The following is an 18,860-nucleotide window of genomic DNA, read 5'->3' as shown; positions in this document are numbered from 1 at the left end:
TTTAGAAGTTAATCAAGAAATAGGCAAAAAATTACCATTCCCCCCCCCCCACCTTTATCTCCGAAACTACTGGGTCTAAAAATTTTAAAAAAATACATAAAATAGTTCTTTACCTATAGATGACAGGAAAACCTATTAGAAATATGTAGTCAAGCGTGAGTCGGACTTAATTACTTAGTTTTTGATCCGACCCGAAAAATACATTGTGTAATGTACGGAACCCGAGTCCGACTCGCACTTGGCCGGTTTTATGGTAGCAGTTTAATTTATTTTAGGTCGCAGTTCTAGCCTAACCCACTTCTCTAGTATCAGTTCATATTTGATACTCGCCTGACGATTATCGCGTACGATTTCTTGCCCCAAAACGTGCGAGAGTCGCACCATAGACAGACGGACTGCAAATGGGAACTGCCAAGTCGGCGTGCAGTAGTAGCAGTAGCGGCGATAAGGCGCGCAATGTCGCCCGACATGTCGAGCGAAGACCGGCAGCGTCGCGCCACTTTACCCGACGTCACTGGCGACGTGTCGTGGGACTTTTGTAGGCTATATGATTAAATAGTATGCCGAAACCGAATTATCCCAGTGTTTCTCAAATTATTTCATGACGCCGTTTGAAAGAAACTCCATTAATTTTAAACTTAATATATTATAAAATAAATTATTTACAAAATCACATAACTGTACATTTTCATGTTTAATAGCTTCTGTCATCAGTTAATGGCGCATACTCTCGAGCTTCTCGAACCATCTTCGTCGAGTTTTATAGGCAGTTGCCATCAGATATATCGGAGCGGCCGATGTGCTCAAAAGTATCTGACCACGCACTAACGCCTTCACAATAGAGACGTGTTCAGATATTTGTGAGCACATTGGCCGCTCCGATATATCTGATGGCGATTGTACCACCTATTAAGCGGTTAGTAAAGAAGTTGCTGTGGGCCTATCGCGAACCACGTTGAACGTGTTGCCTCTCTGTCGCACTTGTAAATTCGTACGTAAGCATGACAGGGGGGCAACACGTCGAACGTGGTTCGCGGTAAGCCCTCTGATTTTCTAGTCGAAGGTAGCTGAGTTTAAAGACTGAAACTGGTTGGTAGGAACTAGTCTTCAAAGTTGTTTTTACGAGACTGCACAAAAAAAACGTTCGTGTCTGAAGTCCCGAGTCGAGTTTACTAGGATTCTTCCTGGCTGGCTACTTGCAGGAACACTTGTTGTTGGGGCTGATGCTGCGCCTGCGATGACACCTGACACAGAATAGTACGTGATGCATGTGGGGAAATTAAGCAATGATATTATAACTACAGGTAGATAGGTTATAATATATACAGTCGTTGGACTTAATAAAAATCACTGTCTCGAGCGAGGCTCACTCGCGACTCTAGACCACTAGCCCATTGCTCTGCCAACTGAGCTATCGAGACTTCACTTCCCAGGTAGCAAAGTGACGTCTGCGACGTCATAATTGGAAAAATGGAAAATTTATTGATTTACAAAAGCTCACCTGTATAATCTGCGAGTTGTGTGGCTGCGCTTGTATGATGATGGGTTGCGTGGGATTATTCTGCACTTGTAGCCGGATCATGTTCAGCTGCGCCTGCGTTAGCTGCAACTGTAACCAACCATGCAGCATATGTAAGCATGTTAGTTTACAAAAGAAAGTTGCCTAATTTCACTTTGCAATAGGGTCACTTTTACGATAGCTTCTTTCTTTCGGTATACTTAGGACTTAGGCGAAAAACAGTCCGGTAATAGCAGTCTGTGTGTTAGAGACAGACAGAGAGAGAGAGAGAGAGAGAGTGATAGTGTACTGTACCGGCAGCTGCTGCACGTCGCCCTGCGGAGTCACCACCTGCTGCACCAGCGTCACGGGCTGCGGCACCACGCTCGGGGCCGCGCTGTGCGACTGTTGCTGAAACAAGGGAATAATACATTCAAAAAGGGTCATTCGTGTAATTTTGGTCGAATTTCGCTAGACATATTTTGATTAATTATGATGTTGACCATAATTTTCAAGGGATCACATTTTTTGCGACTAAGGGTCGGTTGCACCAACTGTTTGTGATCGTTAAAGAGTTCGCTAAATTTCATTGTATGGAAAGTTTCATAGTAAACCGCCGCGGCGCGCCGGTTGACGTTGATCAGTCTGTTAAGTGCGGATGGTGCAACTGGCACTTAGTCTACCCAATGCACGCGTCGTGTCTTGTAGAGCCGCCATCAGGATGAGGGTGCCACTTAACACATGCCCCAGGTATCGATTTTGTATGGCTGGAATTGTGAAATTCCCGGTTCTTTAATATAAAATCAGTACCGAGAGCATGCCCTGTGACACTATTTCACACACAGTAGATAGATGCATAAATCTAGTATAACTGGATCGGTCATGAGGGGCGGGGGAAATGACCGAACGGGATAGTCTTATGTATCTTTCAGTAGGAGTAGCAGAGAAAGCGCTATTATTGTTTGTTCTTGTCACAGTCTCACTTTTTTTTTTATTCCCCACCGTAAATTTAGTATGGTTTATGGGTGGGCTACAAATCTACTCGACCAATCATATTGTCGCATTGCGTATGTTTTGTCCCTCACGGCACGGGCGCACGCGTATAGCTGATCTATGTAATGCTAAGTCTATGTAAAGATGCCACTCTTGTGGACGAGGAGGCTTGGGCTCAGTAATGGGACGTATAATGGGACAATACATTAAAGTAATAAATAATAATGGCAAATGGTGTTACGCGCATGTAACACCTCTGGAGTCGCAAGCGTCCATAGGCTACGGAGACTGCTTACCATCATGCGGGCCGTATGCTTGTTTGCCACCGACGTAGTATAAAGGACGGTGTAACTATAAGTACCTGCACAACTTGAGCGCACGGCTGTATGACAAATTGCTGCTGGTTTGAAGTTGGCAACGTTTGCTGTTGTTGCACCACCTGAAATAGACAATTATTATGTATTAATGTAGTTAATGTACAAATAACAGATACTAGTTGTAGTAAAATACTACCTATACTGACAACAATGAGTTATTAAGAGGCCGTAGTCGATTTTGGAGCAAAAATTTTAAATTGATAGATTTAGTCGTTGAATTTATACACGTTTTGTTACGTAATATCTAAATAACAAGTATTGGTTTCTATTAGCACGTCTTCTCATCTTGCCTTTTAATAATGAGGTCGCAAGCGTGCGTCACCGGTAATAAATGAAAAGAAGGGGCAGTTTTTAAAAATTCATCAAAAATTTATGGTGGTAAATTATACAAATTGATGTATAAAAATAGTTTCAACAAATGTTATAGATTGTTTAAGTATCAAAATTACGTTGAAATTAAGTCGATTTTCAGAGAAATTGTCACTTGTTTTGAAGTAATTTCTGGAGAAAATTGATTTCGTTTACACTACTTCAAAGTCATAATAATAAAAATGTAGTCTGATAAACGTCAAGTACAGGATATGTGTAATACAAAATTACCATGTTTAGCAGTCCAAACTTTACGAAATTTACAAATAATAGCGACAAAATCAGTGCTTTACGCGCGTTTACCTAAACGTCCATCAGAAAAGCAAACATTAATTTAGTGAGTCTGTTTTCAAGAAATTGATCTGATAAAAGGTAAGATAAGAAGATGCGCTAATACAAACCAGTACTTGTTATTTCAATTAGGTAACAAAAGGTGTACAATTTCACCGACTAAATCTATCAATTTTACATTTTTGCGACTAAAATCGACACCGGCCCTCTTAAGACTGCGCCGACCAAGGGCCTGACACTCTTTGATAGAGAAAGATAGTCTTATTGCGATTCCTATAAGAGGAAAGAGAAAATAGTGCCATGCTTTGTCTTTATCACCGACCGGGCATTTTTTCATGGTCGGGTTATGGCATCATAGCAAGGAGGCGATGGCGAAATACCGAAATTTATAAGAGTGAAAGAGCAAAAGGATTATGCTGTCATACAGGAAACAATACTGTCCTCAGAATAATGACTAAAGCATAGAAGTCGGGCAAAAATGCTTCGCTAATATGTATACCCGTACTTTACTTCCTTACGAATTAGATAATGTGCCGAAAAGAGATGCATATATGCTTGTTATTTCTCATTTACGTACGGTGTCATAAGTTTGATAATTTGCTAGGGATGTAACTGTGTCGACTTTTTATATCGATAAATTATGCATAAGTTTATGTGCTGTGTAAAAGAATAATCACGAAATTGGCAAATTGATAATAGTCTGGCTAATGAAAGTCGAACCTGAAAAAACGCGGCAATTTCAAGAAATCTGTAGCAGGCGGCTCGTTGAAATGAAATGAAATGCGTGGAATACAAGGATTGCATAACTTTTATACTTTTTATAATTTTCATATTCTAAAAATCATTAAAAAGTATAAAAATTATGCAATCCTTGGAATCAAAGAGCCGCCTGATATGAGGATTAATGCATGTACCTAATATAGCTTTTATCTCATTTGCAGTCTACCACTCAGAACCGTCTAACTATATCTCTCGTTTTTTTATCATTAGAAAGAAGGCGAGCGATCTTAACGTGTCGTTTCATCGAAAAACACTTTGAAAATAAGACAACAAATATAATATACGATCATTTACATACTTTTGCTTTCATAAGTAAAATATTGCTATATTTTTAAAAAAACTTGTCAATAAAAAGACACGTGGAAATGGTTTACCGTTTTTTCTAATGCTAAAAGACTAAGTATAGTTTCTAGTCATGTACAGTCAGCTGCAGAGAAAAGGCATCCCCCTGCATACAAAGTTCTGTAAATTAGTATGGACGTGGGGTACCTTTTCTCTGCAGCTGACTGTACCAAATAGGAAATGAAGAAAAAAAAACGTTCGTGTAATATATTTTTTTTATTTAATAATAGGGAATATTACGCGAAACTCGGCGTAGGTGGCGCCACTATCACAATCTGAGTCTATCGCGAAACAAGAAAATCGAACTTTCGTTATCTAACATCTCTGTCACTCTTGCGTATTCGAGCGATAAAGAGGCAGCTAGATAACGCAATTTCGGATTCGAGTTTTCCGGTAGGTCCCCTGAAAACTTGTCAAAAACCTGTTAAAGGTACAGTATGAATAAGTTACTCTACGGTGCACTAAAAAAGCTAGTGCTGCACTCTGGTGGCAGAACATTGCAGTAATATCCCCTATTCCTCGTCCTTTGGAAATCTGAAATAAAAAGTTGAGTTTTGTGACCAACAATATTAATAAAAGGAACATTCATCAATGATCATTCATGTCTTTTATTAGGGTTCCGTACCCAAAGGGTAAAAACGGGACCCTATTACTAATACTTCGCTGTCCGTCTGTCTGTCACCAGGCTGTATCTCATGAACCGTGATAGCTAGACAGTTGAAATTTTCACAGATGATGTATTTCTGTTGCCGCTATAACAACAAATACTAAAAAGTACGGTCCCCTTGGTGCGCGCGTCCGACCCGCACTTGACCGGTTTTTAGTATTAAACTATAGTCTGGCAAACACAATCTGTCAGTAAGTAAGAACAAAGAAAACTATAGGTACAGTCGAAGGCAAAAATATCGATCCAGACAAATGGCTTAAAAGTATGTGAACACGATTTTATTGTCTGAGCGTACACATATTTTTGAGACTTTGGGAATGTATATATATTTATGCCCTTGACTGTACTCATCAATTAAAATGAGACAGTCCTGGGCCAAACTATAAGAAAGCTGTAAATGTCGATAGGTTATTGATCTGAGGTCGATACATCACTATGCCAAAAATATAACCTTTCATACTTAGCAGAAAAGTTCGAAAATATATGCAAAAATCTATATAGACTTGAATGCAAGTAATAATTACATAAACAACATATCGATTTCTATGTTTAGGGTCAGGTCCTATAAATTAATTTCTTCAAAATTGAACAAAACTCACCGATTAAAGGTTATCGGTCCGTGCGTATTTTCTTTTCTTCCTGTATGCGATTTACAGCCCTCGATCACACAAGACATTATCACAAAGGGAACTTCAAACCATTACAAATAAAAACTCAGCACGTTTTCCAACAATCTTTGAGGAATGGCAACAATATAATTAAAATAAACCAAGATGACCGCTGAAACATCCCGAAATATTTCAACTAAAATAATACGACTATGTCAAGTTGTTACAGTTGACACCTACCTGTGAAATAACGAACATATATTTAATATTGTCTTCGGTTACCGCGATAGTTACTCATGAAATAAAACTATGAAAACGGATTATATCGCGTATATTGAATTTATAATACATCCCGACGTTTCGAACTCTTTACAGCGTTCGTGGTCAACGGGTGACTGAGGAAAAATTACAAAATGCAAAAATACCCACATACTAAAATAATGAACAATCATAGACTACAAACTTTAAGGCTGGTTGTACATGCAAAATCGGTTCATAAGGCTAGTTATACACTATAATTATTTTTCAAGTAAAGATATATATATATACGCGATAAAAATAAACTATGCCGGCTCCAACCCTACACCACGGACCCGAGAAGATTTAATTCCCTCCTAAATTGTAGGAGGGTATCCCAATATGGGACCGGCAACAAACTCGGCGGGACACATCTTTCAAAACATCAGAATGTCCAGCATCATCCAACACTACGGTCTCACAGTCTATGTCTCGCTTGCTCCTTTATCAGGTGGACTACAGGATCCCAAGCTGGTGGTAGAGAAAAGCCATCTTCCCTATTAAAGTTTGGATATTTCTTAATCTCAATGGCCTCGCGCAGCATTCTGGGTATGTAACGCTTCTCCTTGGCAAGAACCAGAGGCTTATCAAACTTGATTGAGTGATTGGCTTTATCCATGACATGCTCACAGACAGCAGACCTAGGTCGACGGTGCTTGACATCAGCTATGTGTTCCTTCACCCGAGTGGAAATGCTCCGTTTCGTCTGCCCGACATATGATAGGCCACACTCACAGTCCAGCCTGTACACTCCTGCAGTCTGTAGAGGGGTATTGCATTTTACAGGCCTCAGGAATTGTGACAATGAAGAAGATGTCACTCAATCAAGTTTGATCACCAATCACTCAATCAAGTTTGATAAGCCTCTGGTTCTTGCCAAGGAGAAGCGTTACATACCCAGAATGCTGCGCGAGGCCATTGAGATTAAGAAATATCCAAACTTTAATAGGGAAGATGGCTTTTCTCTACCACCAGCTTGGGATCCTGTAGTCCACCTGATAAAGGAGCAAGCGAGACATAGACTGTGAGACCGTAGTGTTGGATGATGCTGGACATTCTGATGTTTTGAAAAGATGTGTCCCGCCGAGTTTGTTGCCGGTCCCATATTGGGATACCCTCCTACAATTTAGGAGGGAATTAAATCTTCTCGGGTCCGTGGTGTAGGGTTGGAGCCGGCATAGTTTATTTTTATCGCGTATATATATATATATCTTTACTTGAAAAATAATTATAGTGTATAACTAGCCTTATGAACCGATTTTGCATGTACAACCAGCCTTAAAGTTTGTAGTCTATGATTGTTCATTATTTTAGTATGTGGGTATTTTTGCATTTTGTAATTTTTCCTCAGTCACCCGTTGACCACGAACGCTGTAAAGAGTTCGAAACGTCGGGATGTATTATAAATTCAATATACGCGATATAATCCGTTTTCATAGTTTTATTTCATGAACATATATTTAATTTGGCTGGATTATATTATAGAACCACATAGGACCATTTGACATTTCCCTCAGTTCATCTTATGACAATACTGAAAAAAACGAAAGAACTTGCGGATTGTTGTCTCACTCACTCATAGACAAAAAGTAATAACGTGTTGTGAATACGATATCTTTTACCAAGCTTTTATTTTTGCCCGGCTTCTTTGCTTTAGTCATTATTCTGAGATACTGTCAATACATGAATATGTCTTTCTCTTACCCCTGGTCGCTCGGTTTCATGTCTATAACTACTTGTATATACTATGTCTATGGCGCCGACCGTCCAGTGGCGCCCTCATTAAGGGAATTGTGTTTTCCAAGAAACAATCCATTTCTATATAATCAAGTACATCAATGTTATAGTCCTACTGATTCCCCAATTTATTATCTATGTGATATAGTTTTGTATATTTTATGGCGCCTCCGGTTTGTGATTTTAAAAAAACCGGCCAAGTGCGAGTCGGACTTGCGCACGAAGGGTGGAATGGTACATTACGCAGAAAATTCCGAAAAATCACGTTTGTTGTATGGAAGCCCGTAGTAAATATTTATTTTATTCTGTTTTTAGTATTTGTTGTTATAGCGGCAACAGAAATACATCATCTGTGAAAATTTCAACCGTCTAGCTATCACGGTTCATGAGATACAGCCTGGTGACAGACAGACAGCGGTCTTAGTAATAGGGTTTTACCCTTTGGGTACGGAACCAACCCTAACAATACTGAACTGAATACTTAGATTCTTCAGACCAGTTCAGTTTAATAACTCACATGTTCGGTGGCGGTATGCCTCGGAGGATCCTCTCGTGGCTTGCTCGGTTTCACTTCATGTCGTGGCACAATGTCGATTAGAAAATCGAATTGGTCGGATTTGGATATCGCCATCGCTATATCGTTGCGCTGCAAATACACAACATTGGCCTTATTTAGCCCCTTACTGCATGTAATAAAAATATATTTTCCCCTCACTAGCTCGGAAAGTTGTTTTTTATCCTTTAAAACAAGCGGGGAAAAACGCATTTTATCCACTAGTGGGGAAAGTAATTTGACCTTGGATGGAGCGTGTTTAAGTAGCTTGACAGATAACAAAACGTAAAACGCTCATAATAATGGTTCGTTCGATCAAAGATAGATATAACTCCGTAATAGATGGATACAGTCTAAGGCAAAAACGTGCCTCGAAAATCAAGAAAATTTGATTCTCGTTCAGAGGGCGCTACTAGTTTTGGCCTACAGTCGTATAGATGGCGTTGACGGTTTCGTTTGTTATTTAACAATTTTAACGCATATCAGTGAAAGAACATGGGTCAAATTCATAAAAATAATTAATGCAAATAAAAAAAAAATCATTTATCTATATTTAAATACATTCTATCGTATTTTTATAAATCTTCATTTTTAGTTATAAAGTGTGTCGACAGATGGCAGTGAATTTACTGGGGTTACAAAATTTACTATGACAGTACCGCTCTAGTATAAGTTACTCTATGGTTCGATATTAATTATCATTAAACAAATGGTTTGAGAATCTAATAAAAAATACCAAATTTAGCTTTATTTAAGAAACGTTTGTTTTTAATAATGATGTTAAATATAATTCTGAACGCACAAGTTGAGTCGATGCAATTCCAAAACGCATCATTGACATTTCATACGTCAGAAATGTCAACATTGTCAACAAAATTTTTACTTAATAACTTCTCACGTGACTTCCGGTTCGAGCGCCATCTTGATAGTTAGCATCGTGATTAATTACTTTGTTTTTTGCTTATTAATATTGTTTAAAGTGTAATATCGATAGCTTATTATACAGTAAACTAATGTGGTAGTGTGCAGTGAATGGAGAATTAATTTTGAAGCGCGTTTAACCACCATCTTGGAGTCAACGGCCGGTAGTCCACGTGCTTCTTGTAAAGCTCTATCGATTTACAAGAGCTAACAAATCACCGTACACTGTCTTGTACAACCGTACAATTTTTGTCGTTTGTAAACCTCTCAATACCTTGATACTGGCGAAATAGTCCCACTGGGCTGAAGCCATAATTTTAAAAGAAGAAGAAGAAGAACTTCTCACGTAAAAATACAGAATTTCCAGAGTTTTTGTTATAATATCGTAAAAAATGAGTGATTCCAGTGATAAAGATGATCTAACGCCTGTGGATGTTGCACTTTCCTCGCTATAGTGAGGTGAAAAGTTTTGTGTTACACACGGGTGCAAATGTATTTTACTTCTCGTGTGTTGAAACACTCGCTACGCTCAGGATTCTATTTTAGAACCACTCGCTTCGCTCGTAGTTCAACTATAGAATCATTTCGCTTGCTCGTGTTTCGATTCCACACTCGCGGGTAAAATACAACTTTGCACCCTTGTATAACAAATAACTATTGTTTAAATTTGAACTTTAACAGCTGTCAATAGAGTTGAATATCATATCTGCCATATATGGCTCCGTAGGCGGTAAAGGGTAAGACTGTAAAAAATCCATATCATATTTCTGCTGTTTCTATAGTACTGAGGAATGAAGTTTGAAGATGCGATCCGTATTCAAAATGTGATAATTATTTAAGATTTGTTATATAGAAGCAAAGTCAACAAGAACCAACATTTAGACCATAAAATTTCTATAGTAACTAGTTGTAGATTTTCTCTTTGGCGCTACTAAACAACTTTCTGAATACATTCATGTATCCTTTTTACCTGAACTGAGTTGGTATAGTATTTTGCTTAGCTTCGTAGAGAAGCTGGGGACCTAGTGAAGATGTCAATCTTTCGCAGAGAAACGAAACGCTATTGGCACTCTATCACTTTCCCATTAGTGCGGCGATTGTTGTCTCTGCTAGGTGGCTAGGCCCCCTGGGGTAGTAAGAGTAGGGCCACGCCTACGCCCCCTTTTCAAGAAACTATTACAGTCCTATCTTATACTAATAATGGAAGAAAGGCTACCATTGTTAGGAATTCGATATGGACAAGCAATGTTTGGCGTGGTTGGCTATTTTGAGCAAATATTACGGTAAATAGTAAATAGTGTAAGTACATACCTGCAAAGTTCTCCTCTTGTTATCTTCAGTATGGTTCCAAGCCCGCATGGTGAGCTCATGAATGAAGATTTCAGCCGCTTTTGCAAAAAGCACTGGAGCCTCGGCAGAAATCATCTTCACTTCTTCATCTAGCTTCATTATCTTTTTTATGCGGGCCAGTGGTAGTGCTTGGGTTTTGAAGTCTTCCTAAAATAAAAAATGATCGGTTTAGTTATACTCAGAGAGCCCTCAGCGCCTTACGAGTCCTCTATAATAACATGTTTAGGGTGCTGATGGGGCTCCCTAGATTCTGCAGTGCATCTGGCATGTTCACCGACGCACACGTAGAGGACTTCCACGCCATTATGCGTAAAAAGAGAGAGGCCTATGCTCAGCAGTGGGCGATAAAGGGCTGATATGATGATGATGATGCGTAAAAAGATCATGTCCAACAGAAGCAGAATACAGGGGAGTGCCAACAGCGGGCTGAGCACGGTAGCATTTTTATCGCCTGTCACGTTCTAACAAGTATGTAAGTGCGAAAGTGACAGGCATAGTGACAGGTGATAAAAATGCAATCATGCTGACACCGCAGCATACTAAATATGTTAGCGGACAGGGCAGACAGTCTTTTACAAAGACATTGGATGTCCTCACTTATAAACCCCCATTCAGGGGATATATATTTTTTAAATTAGTGTGTAATAAAAAATAGTTTTAATATAAATAACCTAGCTTTTAAGTAACAAACTAACAAATTTGGAACACCGTATCTGAATAAAGAATTTATTTATTTATTTATTTATTTAAAAATAAAACAGGCAGTACAAAAACAATAAGCTCGCCGGACTCGCGCACCGAGGGTCCTTATTTTTTAGTATTTGTTGTTATAGCGGCAACAGTAATACATCATCTGTGAAAATTTCAACTGTCTAGCTATCACGGTTCATGAGATACAGCTTGGTGACAGACAGACGGACAGAGGAGGGTTAGTAATAGGGTCCCGTTTTTACCCTTTGGGTACAGAACCCTATAAATCTGATATTCTTTTTTTTTCAATAGGCTCTGCTCAAGACAGGTTAGAAGTTGCAAGTTGGGAAACTAGTGTGTCATTTGCTATGCAGCTCGAATCCTGGCATGGGCATTTGTTTCTGTATTTATCATGGATATTTATTTTGTTCCTGAGTTAGGGATGTTTACTATGTATTAATCTTTATCTACAATTTTAACATGCAGATATGTTTGCGAGCGATACTGTAACCTATGCCCGAAGTGTAACTTTTTCCATTTTTTCCTTTAATATAAAATTTATCTACAAAGATTACAATATGTATCTTCTGCTAGTACACAAGCTTTATTGACCATCCTGTGAGACTATGGTTGATTTGTGTAAGATTTAATATAATGTATTTGTTACTTTTGTTTGTTTAATTTTTAATATTTGTTTACAAAAAAAAACAGTTAACCTTTGAACCGAAAATACTAAAGTTTATATAGTTACCTACATTACATCTTTGAGGTTCATTATAATATAATCATGTATACACTCACCGCAGTGACCTTCCTGATATCATCAGTGACCTTGGCCCAGAACTGCTGCAGGTTCTGATGCTGGGTGTCAGCAGAGTCCTCTGCTGGCCCCTCCTGATCAAGAGACTCCTCCGCTGTTGAGGTCCCGGCTTGGTCACTGTAAGTATGGTTCATTATCTTTATTGTTATAAACTAGTTAGCTTTATAATTATAAGTATGTAATTGGATTGCAAGAAATAATACCATCATAGTTGATATATTATCTAGAGAAAAAAAAAATACTTTATAAAAATAACAAGGAATACAAAATGGATTATAAATCATGACTACCTATTAAAAAAAAAATTATTTACAAATAAATATTATAGCTATCATTTTCATTTAATAATCAGTAGGTTATTATAGTAATTAACAACCTATAGCTTAATTTAGAAATAGTTTCTTTATATGAGAACAATCTTATACTTACTTTCCATTAGAATTGAAGTTCCATTCGTGATTTCAAAAGTGAAAAACAAGTAAAATGTTTTATCATTTCGGGTTTATCTTTTGAATAAAAAGACGTAAAGCCGGGTCTATATTGGACATTATCACATTGTATTCTTTTACGGTAGTAGACGAAACGGAGTAACTTGGCTAGATGAGCTATAATATTATGATAATAGAAAATAGAGACCACTAAACGTAGTAAACAAAAACAAGTAGGTAATTAAAAAGATTAATCGGAACTATTCAGGAACTTACGCAGGCACGAAGAAGCACACCGACATCTTGAATTACAAACACGGATAATGGACGACCTCGTCTAAATAAATTTCAGTTCAGCAATTCAATAACGAAAACGAAATTAATTAAAAAATGTTTTAGAAAAATATTAGCCGCGGTCCAAAGTTAATGGGACACAGTAACCAATAATCAAACTAATATTTGGAGATCTCCAATCACCAATTACTGAAAATGCGCCACCTCCACGATTCGTCCACCGATGACCAGTCACAAGCTTGACGTATTGATGGTGTTGCTATAATAGATTATTGTATGCTCTTTTTGGTTTATCGTACTTCCGGTAATGTAACAATTGACTAAAACTTTATTACAATGAATACATTATTCAAGACTTCAAAATTATTTTAACCATTCAAACTAATTACGCTGAACTTATTAAGTTACTCTCAGCCTAGATCTTGGATAATTTCTATTAAGAGCCGAGTTAGCCCTTTGAACATTTATTTTAAAGGCAACATTGACGGGAAATGAATCAAGGAGCGACTGAAGGACTTGTATCCATGGTCATGAAATAAATTAAAAAAAAAAAAAAAATGAATCAAGGCTACGTCATTACTTCACCAGAAACCAGAAACGTCTTTATGTCATTTACGTCAAGCGTCAAGCCAAGCTCAAGCGTCTGCTAAGATGGCGGCCGCCGAGATTCGGATCGTGAATCCAGCAAATTTAGCAAAAATTGAGAGGTAATTGCAATAATTCTTATGTGTTTAACATTAGAATCAATCAGATGTTCTTTACAACTAAAGTTCCATGTAACTTCTTGGTTATTAGTCCTGAATGTCCTGATTGGTTAAACTAGTTCGACATCGCTTGTTTACGTATTTTCGCTTTTCCTGTTTCAGTTTTCTCAGTGATCCTAGTTATAAAGAAATTATAGAAAATTCGTCAACATTCAATACACGACTATGTGCCGAAAGAAGGATGCGTATGCCGTTTATAGACACCCAAACAGGTATGTTAAAAATATTGATTTTGCATTTTGCATAGTTCGTCTCTGTCCAGTGTCCATGTTTATGTGAATCACTGTTGAGGGAAAGAGAGGGCGATTGATGTAATACTTCTTCTTATGTTTTTAGGCGTCGCTCAGACACATTGCAATTTGTTTATGAGCAGAAAGCAGCGTATGCCGGGTCAGAAGGAGGGACAAGTTTATACATATCCTGCACAGAGGTAATAGTTATTACGCATTATGTTGTTAGTTAATAAAAAAAGCGCTACAAAACTAGGGCACCCAGTATGGCACTTCAGGTTCTCACTAATAAAATCAAAGGTGACTACTATGATAATATTCTGGGAATCATTTCATGGATAACACACACACACAGCGACTGGGTATCTCTCAATAAAATGTTTATAGAAACATTTATAATCATCATACAAAATAATTGAAAGATGTCTGAACTTGCACAGAACCCATTTCCTCCCAAATATAAGAGGATGCCTGACGAAGATGACCGGTCTGACCTAGTGGGTAGTGACCCTGCCTGTGAAGCTGATGGTCCTGGGTTTGAATCCCCGTAAGGGCATGTATTTGTGTGATGAGCACAGATATTTGTTCCTGAGTCATGGATGTTTTCTATGTATTTAAGTCGTTGTGTAAGTATCGTTATATATATTGTTGTCTGAGTACCCACAACAAGCCTTTTAGAGCTTACCGTGTAGGCTTGTGCCTGCTCGGTCACTACAGAGAACGCTCCGCTCTCGGTCAATCGGTCAAACGAACTAGTTCGGTCTTTTAGTTCCTTTAGTTCAGTTCGGTTGTCGAGAGCCGGGAATTAGATTTTTTCCAATATTTAGTATCTGAATACAATTTAACTTGTACAATACGATTTGTCGATATCAAACATTAAAACACCTTAACAATACAAAAAAAAAAAAACAAATATCAGATTTATGAAAAATATTTGATTTTCCTTCGTATTTTACGGGCTTAGGAGTGTCACGTCGTTCATTCATCTCATTCACACTCGTGCCAGGGACAGTGCCAACCGTTTCGTTCCATCCATTTACCGTTTCACTCAGTCAAGCGCTCTCCACTCCCACTGAACTAAAGGACCTAAAGACCGATTAAGAGTGTGCAAAAAGATTTAGTTCCTTTCGGTCCTTCACGGGATTTCATTCTTAACAGTTCTTAGTTCATGACCGACTCAAGCCTATTACCGTGGGACTTGGTCAATTTGTGGAAAAATGTCCCTATAATATTGATTCATAATTATTATGTTATTTATTATTTTGCCTGTGCCCAGCAGTGTATGTATATATTGTATTACCATTTTTTATCTCTTAAATTTAGTAATGCTATTAAAAATTGGGTTTAAAAACAAACTCCATATTGTCCGGGATAGTTTAATAACGCGCAACTAATAAAGTCTATAAGAGTTCTAAATTCAAACATTGTAACAAGGAAAATGGATCTTACAGCATTTGCTAGTTACGCAGTTACAATATCCAAAATGTAACATTTAATATTCATATATGTGTTTGTAGATGGCGCAAAGCCCGTCGGCAGTACCTCACCATGGCCTCCTCCCGATGGGGCTGGAGCGGGGCATCAGACTTGGCCGACAACACGGGGGAGGGTGAGAATAGTTCAGGGATACCCGGCGAGGCACTGGTCGGGGAAGACAGTCGGGATGGATCACAAACTGCTGCTAAGGATGACCCTAAGGTACTTAGAATTAGTTAACCCCTCTGGTGTTGCGGGTGTCCATGGGCGACGGTAATCGCTTACCATCAGGCGATTCGTCTGCTTGTTTGCCTCCTATATCATAAATTTTTTTTTTGCATTACTTAAATTTTTCTTATTCACAAATTGATAATGGGTGATGTATATGGATGATGGCCGAGTCATGGGTGTTTTCTATCTTTTCCCATCTCAGGTTATTTGCTTTACCTATTCATTTCTTTCATCATCATTTTCTTGTATAGGAACCCCTATCTGGGTATAAGCCTCCTCCAGTTTCTATGTATACATGTCCCCTGATATTTATTAATTATTTTATTTATATTATTTATTACTTATGTTTTTGAATTTGGAACTTGGTTATTAGGTGGCTCCATAACAGAACCAAGCGCCACGCGAGGAAATTATCGCGCAAAGCAGCCCGGTCTGTGTAGACTGTAGACGTGCCTCGGCCGCGTTACCTCTCGCAAGGCACGTCTCCACCGACCGAGCTGTTTCGCGCGTCAATTTTCTCGCCAGGCGGATTCAATAAAAATTCAAAATACATTGAGAAGGTAAAAACAAAACCTCAATTCGCAGGAATGGTTCTACGACGAGCTAGCCATTGAGGAGATAGAAGCCGGAGAAGACCAAGATGCGGAGTCTGACGAAGATTACTTCGACGACACATACGCGAACAGGCGTAAGCGGCGAGGAGGCGCCACGCCTACGGGTCCGGGGTCCCGCGGCGGGCGCACTAGGAAATCGCAGCCGGATGATACGCCGGCTAAGAGAGGCAGAGCGGTGAGTTACCATTTATTAATGTTTATTTGGTTCGGTGGCGAACAAGCATTCAGCCCGCCTGATAGTAAGCGACTACCACAGACTAGGGGTTGCCAAACTTTTGAGAAGAAGAGCCAACTGCAGTAGAAATCACCAGTTTTAGGAAGCTCTATTGAAAGAACCGCAAATGTTGTTTTCAGTGGTGTTAGAACTCTCAAGCGTCACTTTTATAGGTGACTAAGTGCCAGTTGCACCATCCGCACTTGACATACTGATCAACGTCACCGGGCGCGCCGCGGCGGTTTACTATGAAACTATCCATAAACTCTTTAACGATTACTAACAGTTGGTGCAACCGACCCTTAAAGAGCCGCAGTGAGGTATAACTGCCTCATGCGGCTCGCGAGCCGCGGCTGCCGACCCCTGCCATAGACTATAGACGTGGGTACAATGGCGATAGAAAGTGCAAGCTAGCCAGTTAGCTTCAACTAATAATTTCATACTTTTGAGAAGCTACCAATGTGACATGTTCTAACTAATTTGATCTCAACAATTGCATAACATAATACACATTTTTGTGTGGTTGCACATAATGTGCATGTAGTAATGTATACCAAAGAGGATATAATAAGTTAGAGCGGTACTGTCATAGTAGATTTTGTAACCACAGTAAATTCACTGCCATCTATCGACACACCTTAACCCTTAAATGCATAGTGATGTATGTATGTACACAACAAAAAACATATAATTTTATGCATAATTAGGTAAACTCTATTTGGTCCTGTATAATTATTTTGATCGTAAATGAATACACTTTCCTTCGTTTTATTGAAATTTGCGCAGTATTTAAGTTTAAAAAAATTACATTTCTTTTAACACGAAATGGCGGAAAATTGGGAAAATTTAATGATTTTTAATATGTAATTTAGGCGGTTTTTTCGGGGTTTGTAATTATTTATATTTAAAATCTTTATTATAGGTATATTACAAATAGTATAAATTTCTAATGGTAGTAAGATTTTTTATATCTTTTACCAATAATTGTATAAATTTACATAAATTATTATTTACCCTATGTAAATTCTAATACTGGTTAAGCAGTGAAAATCGATGTTTTAATTTATATTTTTATTTTTCCTAGAATCAGTAAACAATTATGTAAGACATATATTAATTTCAGGCAAAAAGAAAAAATCATGCATTTAAGGGTTAAAACTAAAAATGAAGATTAATAAAAATACGATAAAATGTATTTAAATATGGATAAAAAAATTTTTTATTTGCATTAATTATTTTTATGATTTTGACTCATGTTCTTTCACTGATATGCGTTTAAATTGTTAAATAACAAACGAAACCGTCAACGCCATCTATACGACAGTAGGCCAAAGCTAGTAGCGCCCTCTGATCGAGAATCAAATTTTGTTGATTTTCGAGGCACGGTTTTTCCCTTAGACTGTATCCATCTATTACGGAGTTATATCTATCTCTGTGTATACATACGATTGGTTCTTAAAGATCATTGTTGGATTAATTGATTCGACCCTTATCAATTGATATCACTGTTAATGCTGTACTTTATTAACCCATGGGTTGCATAGCTGTTGTTCCTCTAATTTGGCCCATTAATGTTTTTGAAGTTCAAATACCTATCAATATCAACATTCGGGTGTACTTCGTTTTAGCTTAGTTGGAGGGCTAGTCGGCCAGTATCCTAAAGCTACGAGCTTGTATCGGGCCTTAAGCTGTACATCTTTTCGTTTACATCAAAAATATTTTTAGGCATTTCTTTAACATTTTAATAAGGAATCGGTTGAATGAACTTCTCATCCACAGGGCCGAGGCCGCAAGCGCGCAGGGCAAGCCACACTCCCCTACGAGGTCCCCGGCGAGGGCGACAAGCCCTTCGGATGCGAACGTAAGTCCGGCCGGAGGAGACACTAGTCTCATCTTCGCTGCTCAGCTCCTACTACGATTATATATAATATAGTTGTTGACTCACACTTCCATAGAACTTTTCTACTTTTAGAGTTCAAAGGTAGTGGTAGTCATTTTTAGGTTTTCGGGGTGTCCTGGAAATCCTGAAAATGTCTACCATGCTATTATTATATAATATCACAAAATACACCTTAATTTATTAATGAGCATTACTGTAAACTTATATTTGCCCAAATATTGTGGCATCTATCACGAATGAAAGTTACGCAGCCATATTTTCGCAAATACAACAACCTAAAAATAGATCTGTTCTATGGAGTTATAGGGAACTAGCTGTTGACGGTCACTTATTGGAATTTAAATATTTATCTGCGATTTCTCGCAATTGAAAAGAAAAAATCTATATAGCTGTCAGTTAATATATTTATCAACACA

General features: G+C 38.2%; 2 protein-coding genes across 3 annotated transcripts in view; one reads left to right on the top strand and one right to left on the bottom strand.

The window, feature by feature from the left end:
- Window positions 1–679: 679 nt before the first annotated feature.
- On the bottom strand, window positions 680–13,267 carry LOC134751150 (nuclear transcription factor Y subunit gamma). Of its 2 annotated transcripts, none has more exons than XM_063686516.1 (8): window positions 12,998–13,267; window positions 12,275–12,410; window positions 10,745–10,930; window positions 8,477–8,605; window positions 2,853–2,930; window positions 1,814–1,909; window positions 1,502–1,609; window positions 680–1,244 (listed from the first exon to the last, which is right to left on the bottom strand). In XM_063686516.1, the coding sequence occupies exons 1-8, from the start codon at window positions 13,021–13,023 to the stop codon at window positions 1,173–1,175; spliced, it is 831 nt and encodes a 276-aa protein (XP_063542586.1). In that variant the 5' UTR covers window positions 13,024–13,267; the 3' UTR covers window positions 680–1,172. The 2 variants fall into 2 exon arrangements, with proteins under 2 accessions (XP_063542586.1, XP_063542585.1); XM_063686515.1 differs by having other exon boundaries at window positions 681–1,244; window positions 1,814–1,903; window positions 2,844–2,930; window positions 12,998–13,266.
- A 333-nt stretch (window positions 13,268–13,600) lies between these two features.
- Window positions 13,601–18,860, top strand: part of LOC134751152 (zinc finger protein ubi-d4-like) — a 35,482-nt gene continuing 30,222 nt past the window's right edge. Inside the window, 6 exon segments of the mRNA XM_063686518.1 lie at window positions 13,601–13,722; window positions 13,882–13,991; window positions 14,116–14,209; window positions 15,527–15,707; window positions 16,302–16,505; window positions 18,324–18,405. Coding sequence (XP_063542588.1) covers window positions 13,667–13,722; window positions 13,882–13,991; window positions 14,116–14,209; window positions 15,527–15,707; window positions 16,302–16,505; window positions 18,324–18,405 — 727 coding nt within the window. The 5' untranslated portion in view covers window positions 13,601–13,666.

This window comes from Cydia strobilella, chromosome 21, assembly GCF_947568885.1.
Source record: "Cydia strobilella chromosome 21, ilCydStro3.1, whole genome shotgun sequence".
Classification (NCBI taxonomy): domain Eukaryota; kingdom Metazoa; phylum Arthropoda; class Insecta; order Lepidoptera; family Tortricidae; genus Cydia; species Cydia strobilella.
This window is presented reverse-complemented; position numbering and strand designations above follow the sequence as displayed.

Excerpts from the sequence above, each read along its gene's own strand:
- LOC134751150 (XM_063686515.1), bottom strand. The coding sequence starts at position 13,023 with ATGTCGGTGTGCTTCTTCGTGCCTGC. Across the intron at positions 12,411-12,997 it reads GTGTGCTTCTTCGTGCCTGC|TGACCAAGCCGGGACCTCAA; the intron begins GTAAGTTCCTGA and ends CCATACTTACAG. Across the intron at positions 10,931-12,274 it reads ATATCAGGAAGGTCACTGCG|GAAGACTTCAAAACCCAAGC; the intron begins GTGAGTGTATAC and ends TTTTTATTTTAG.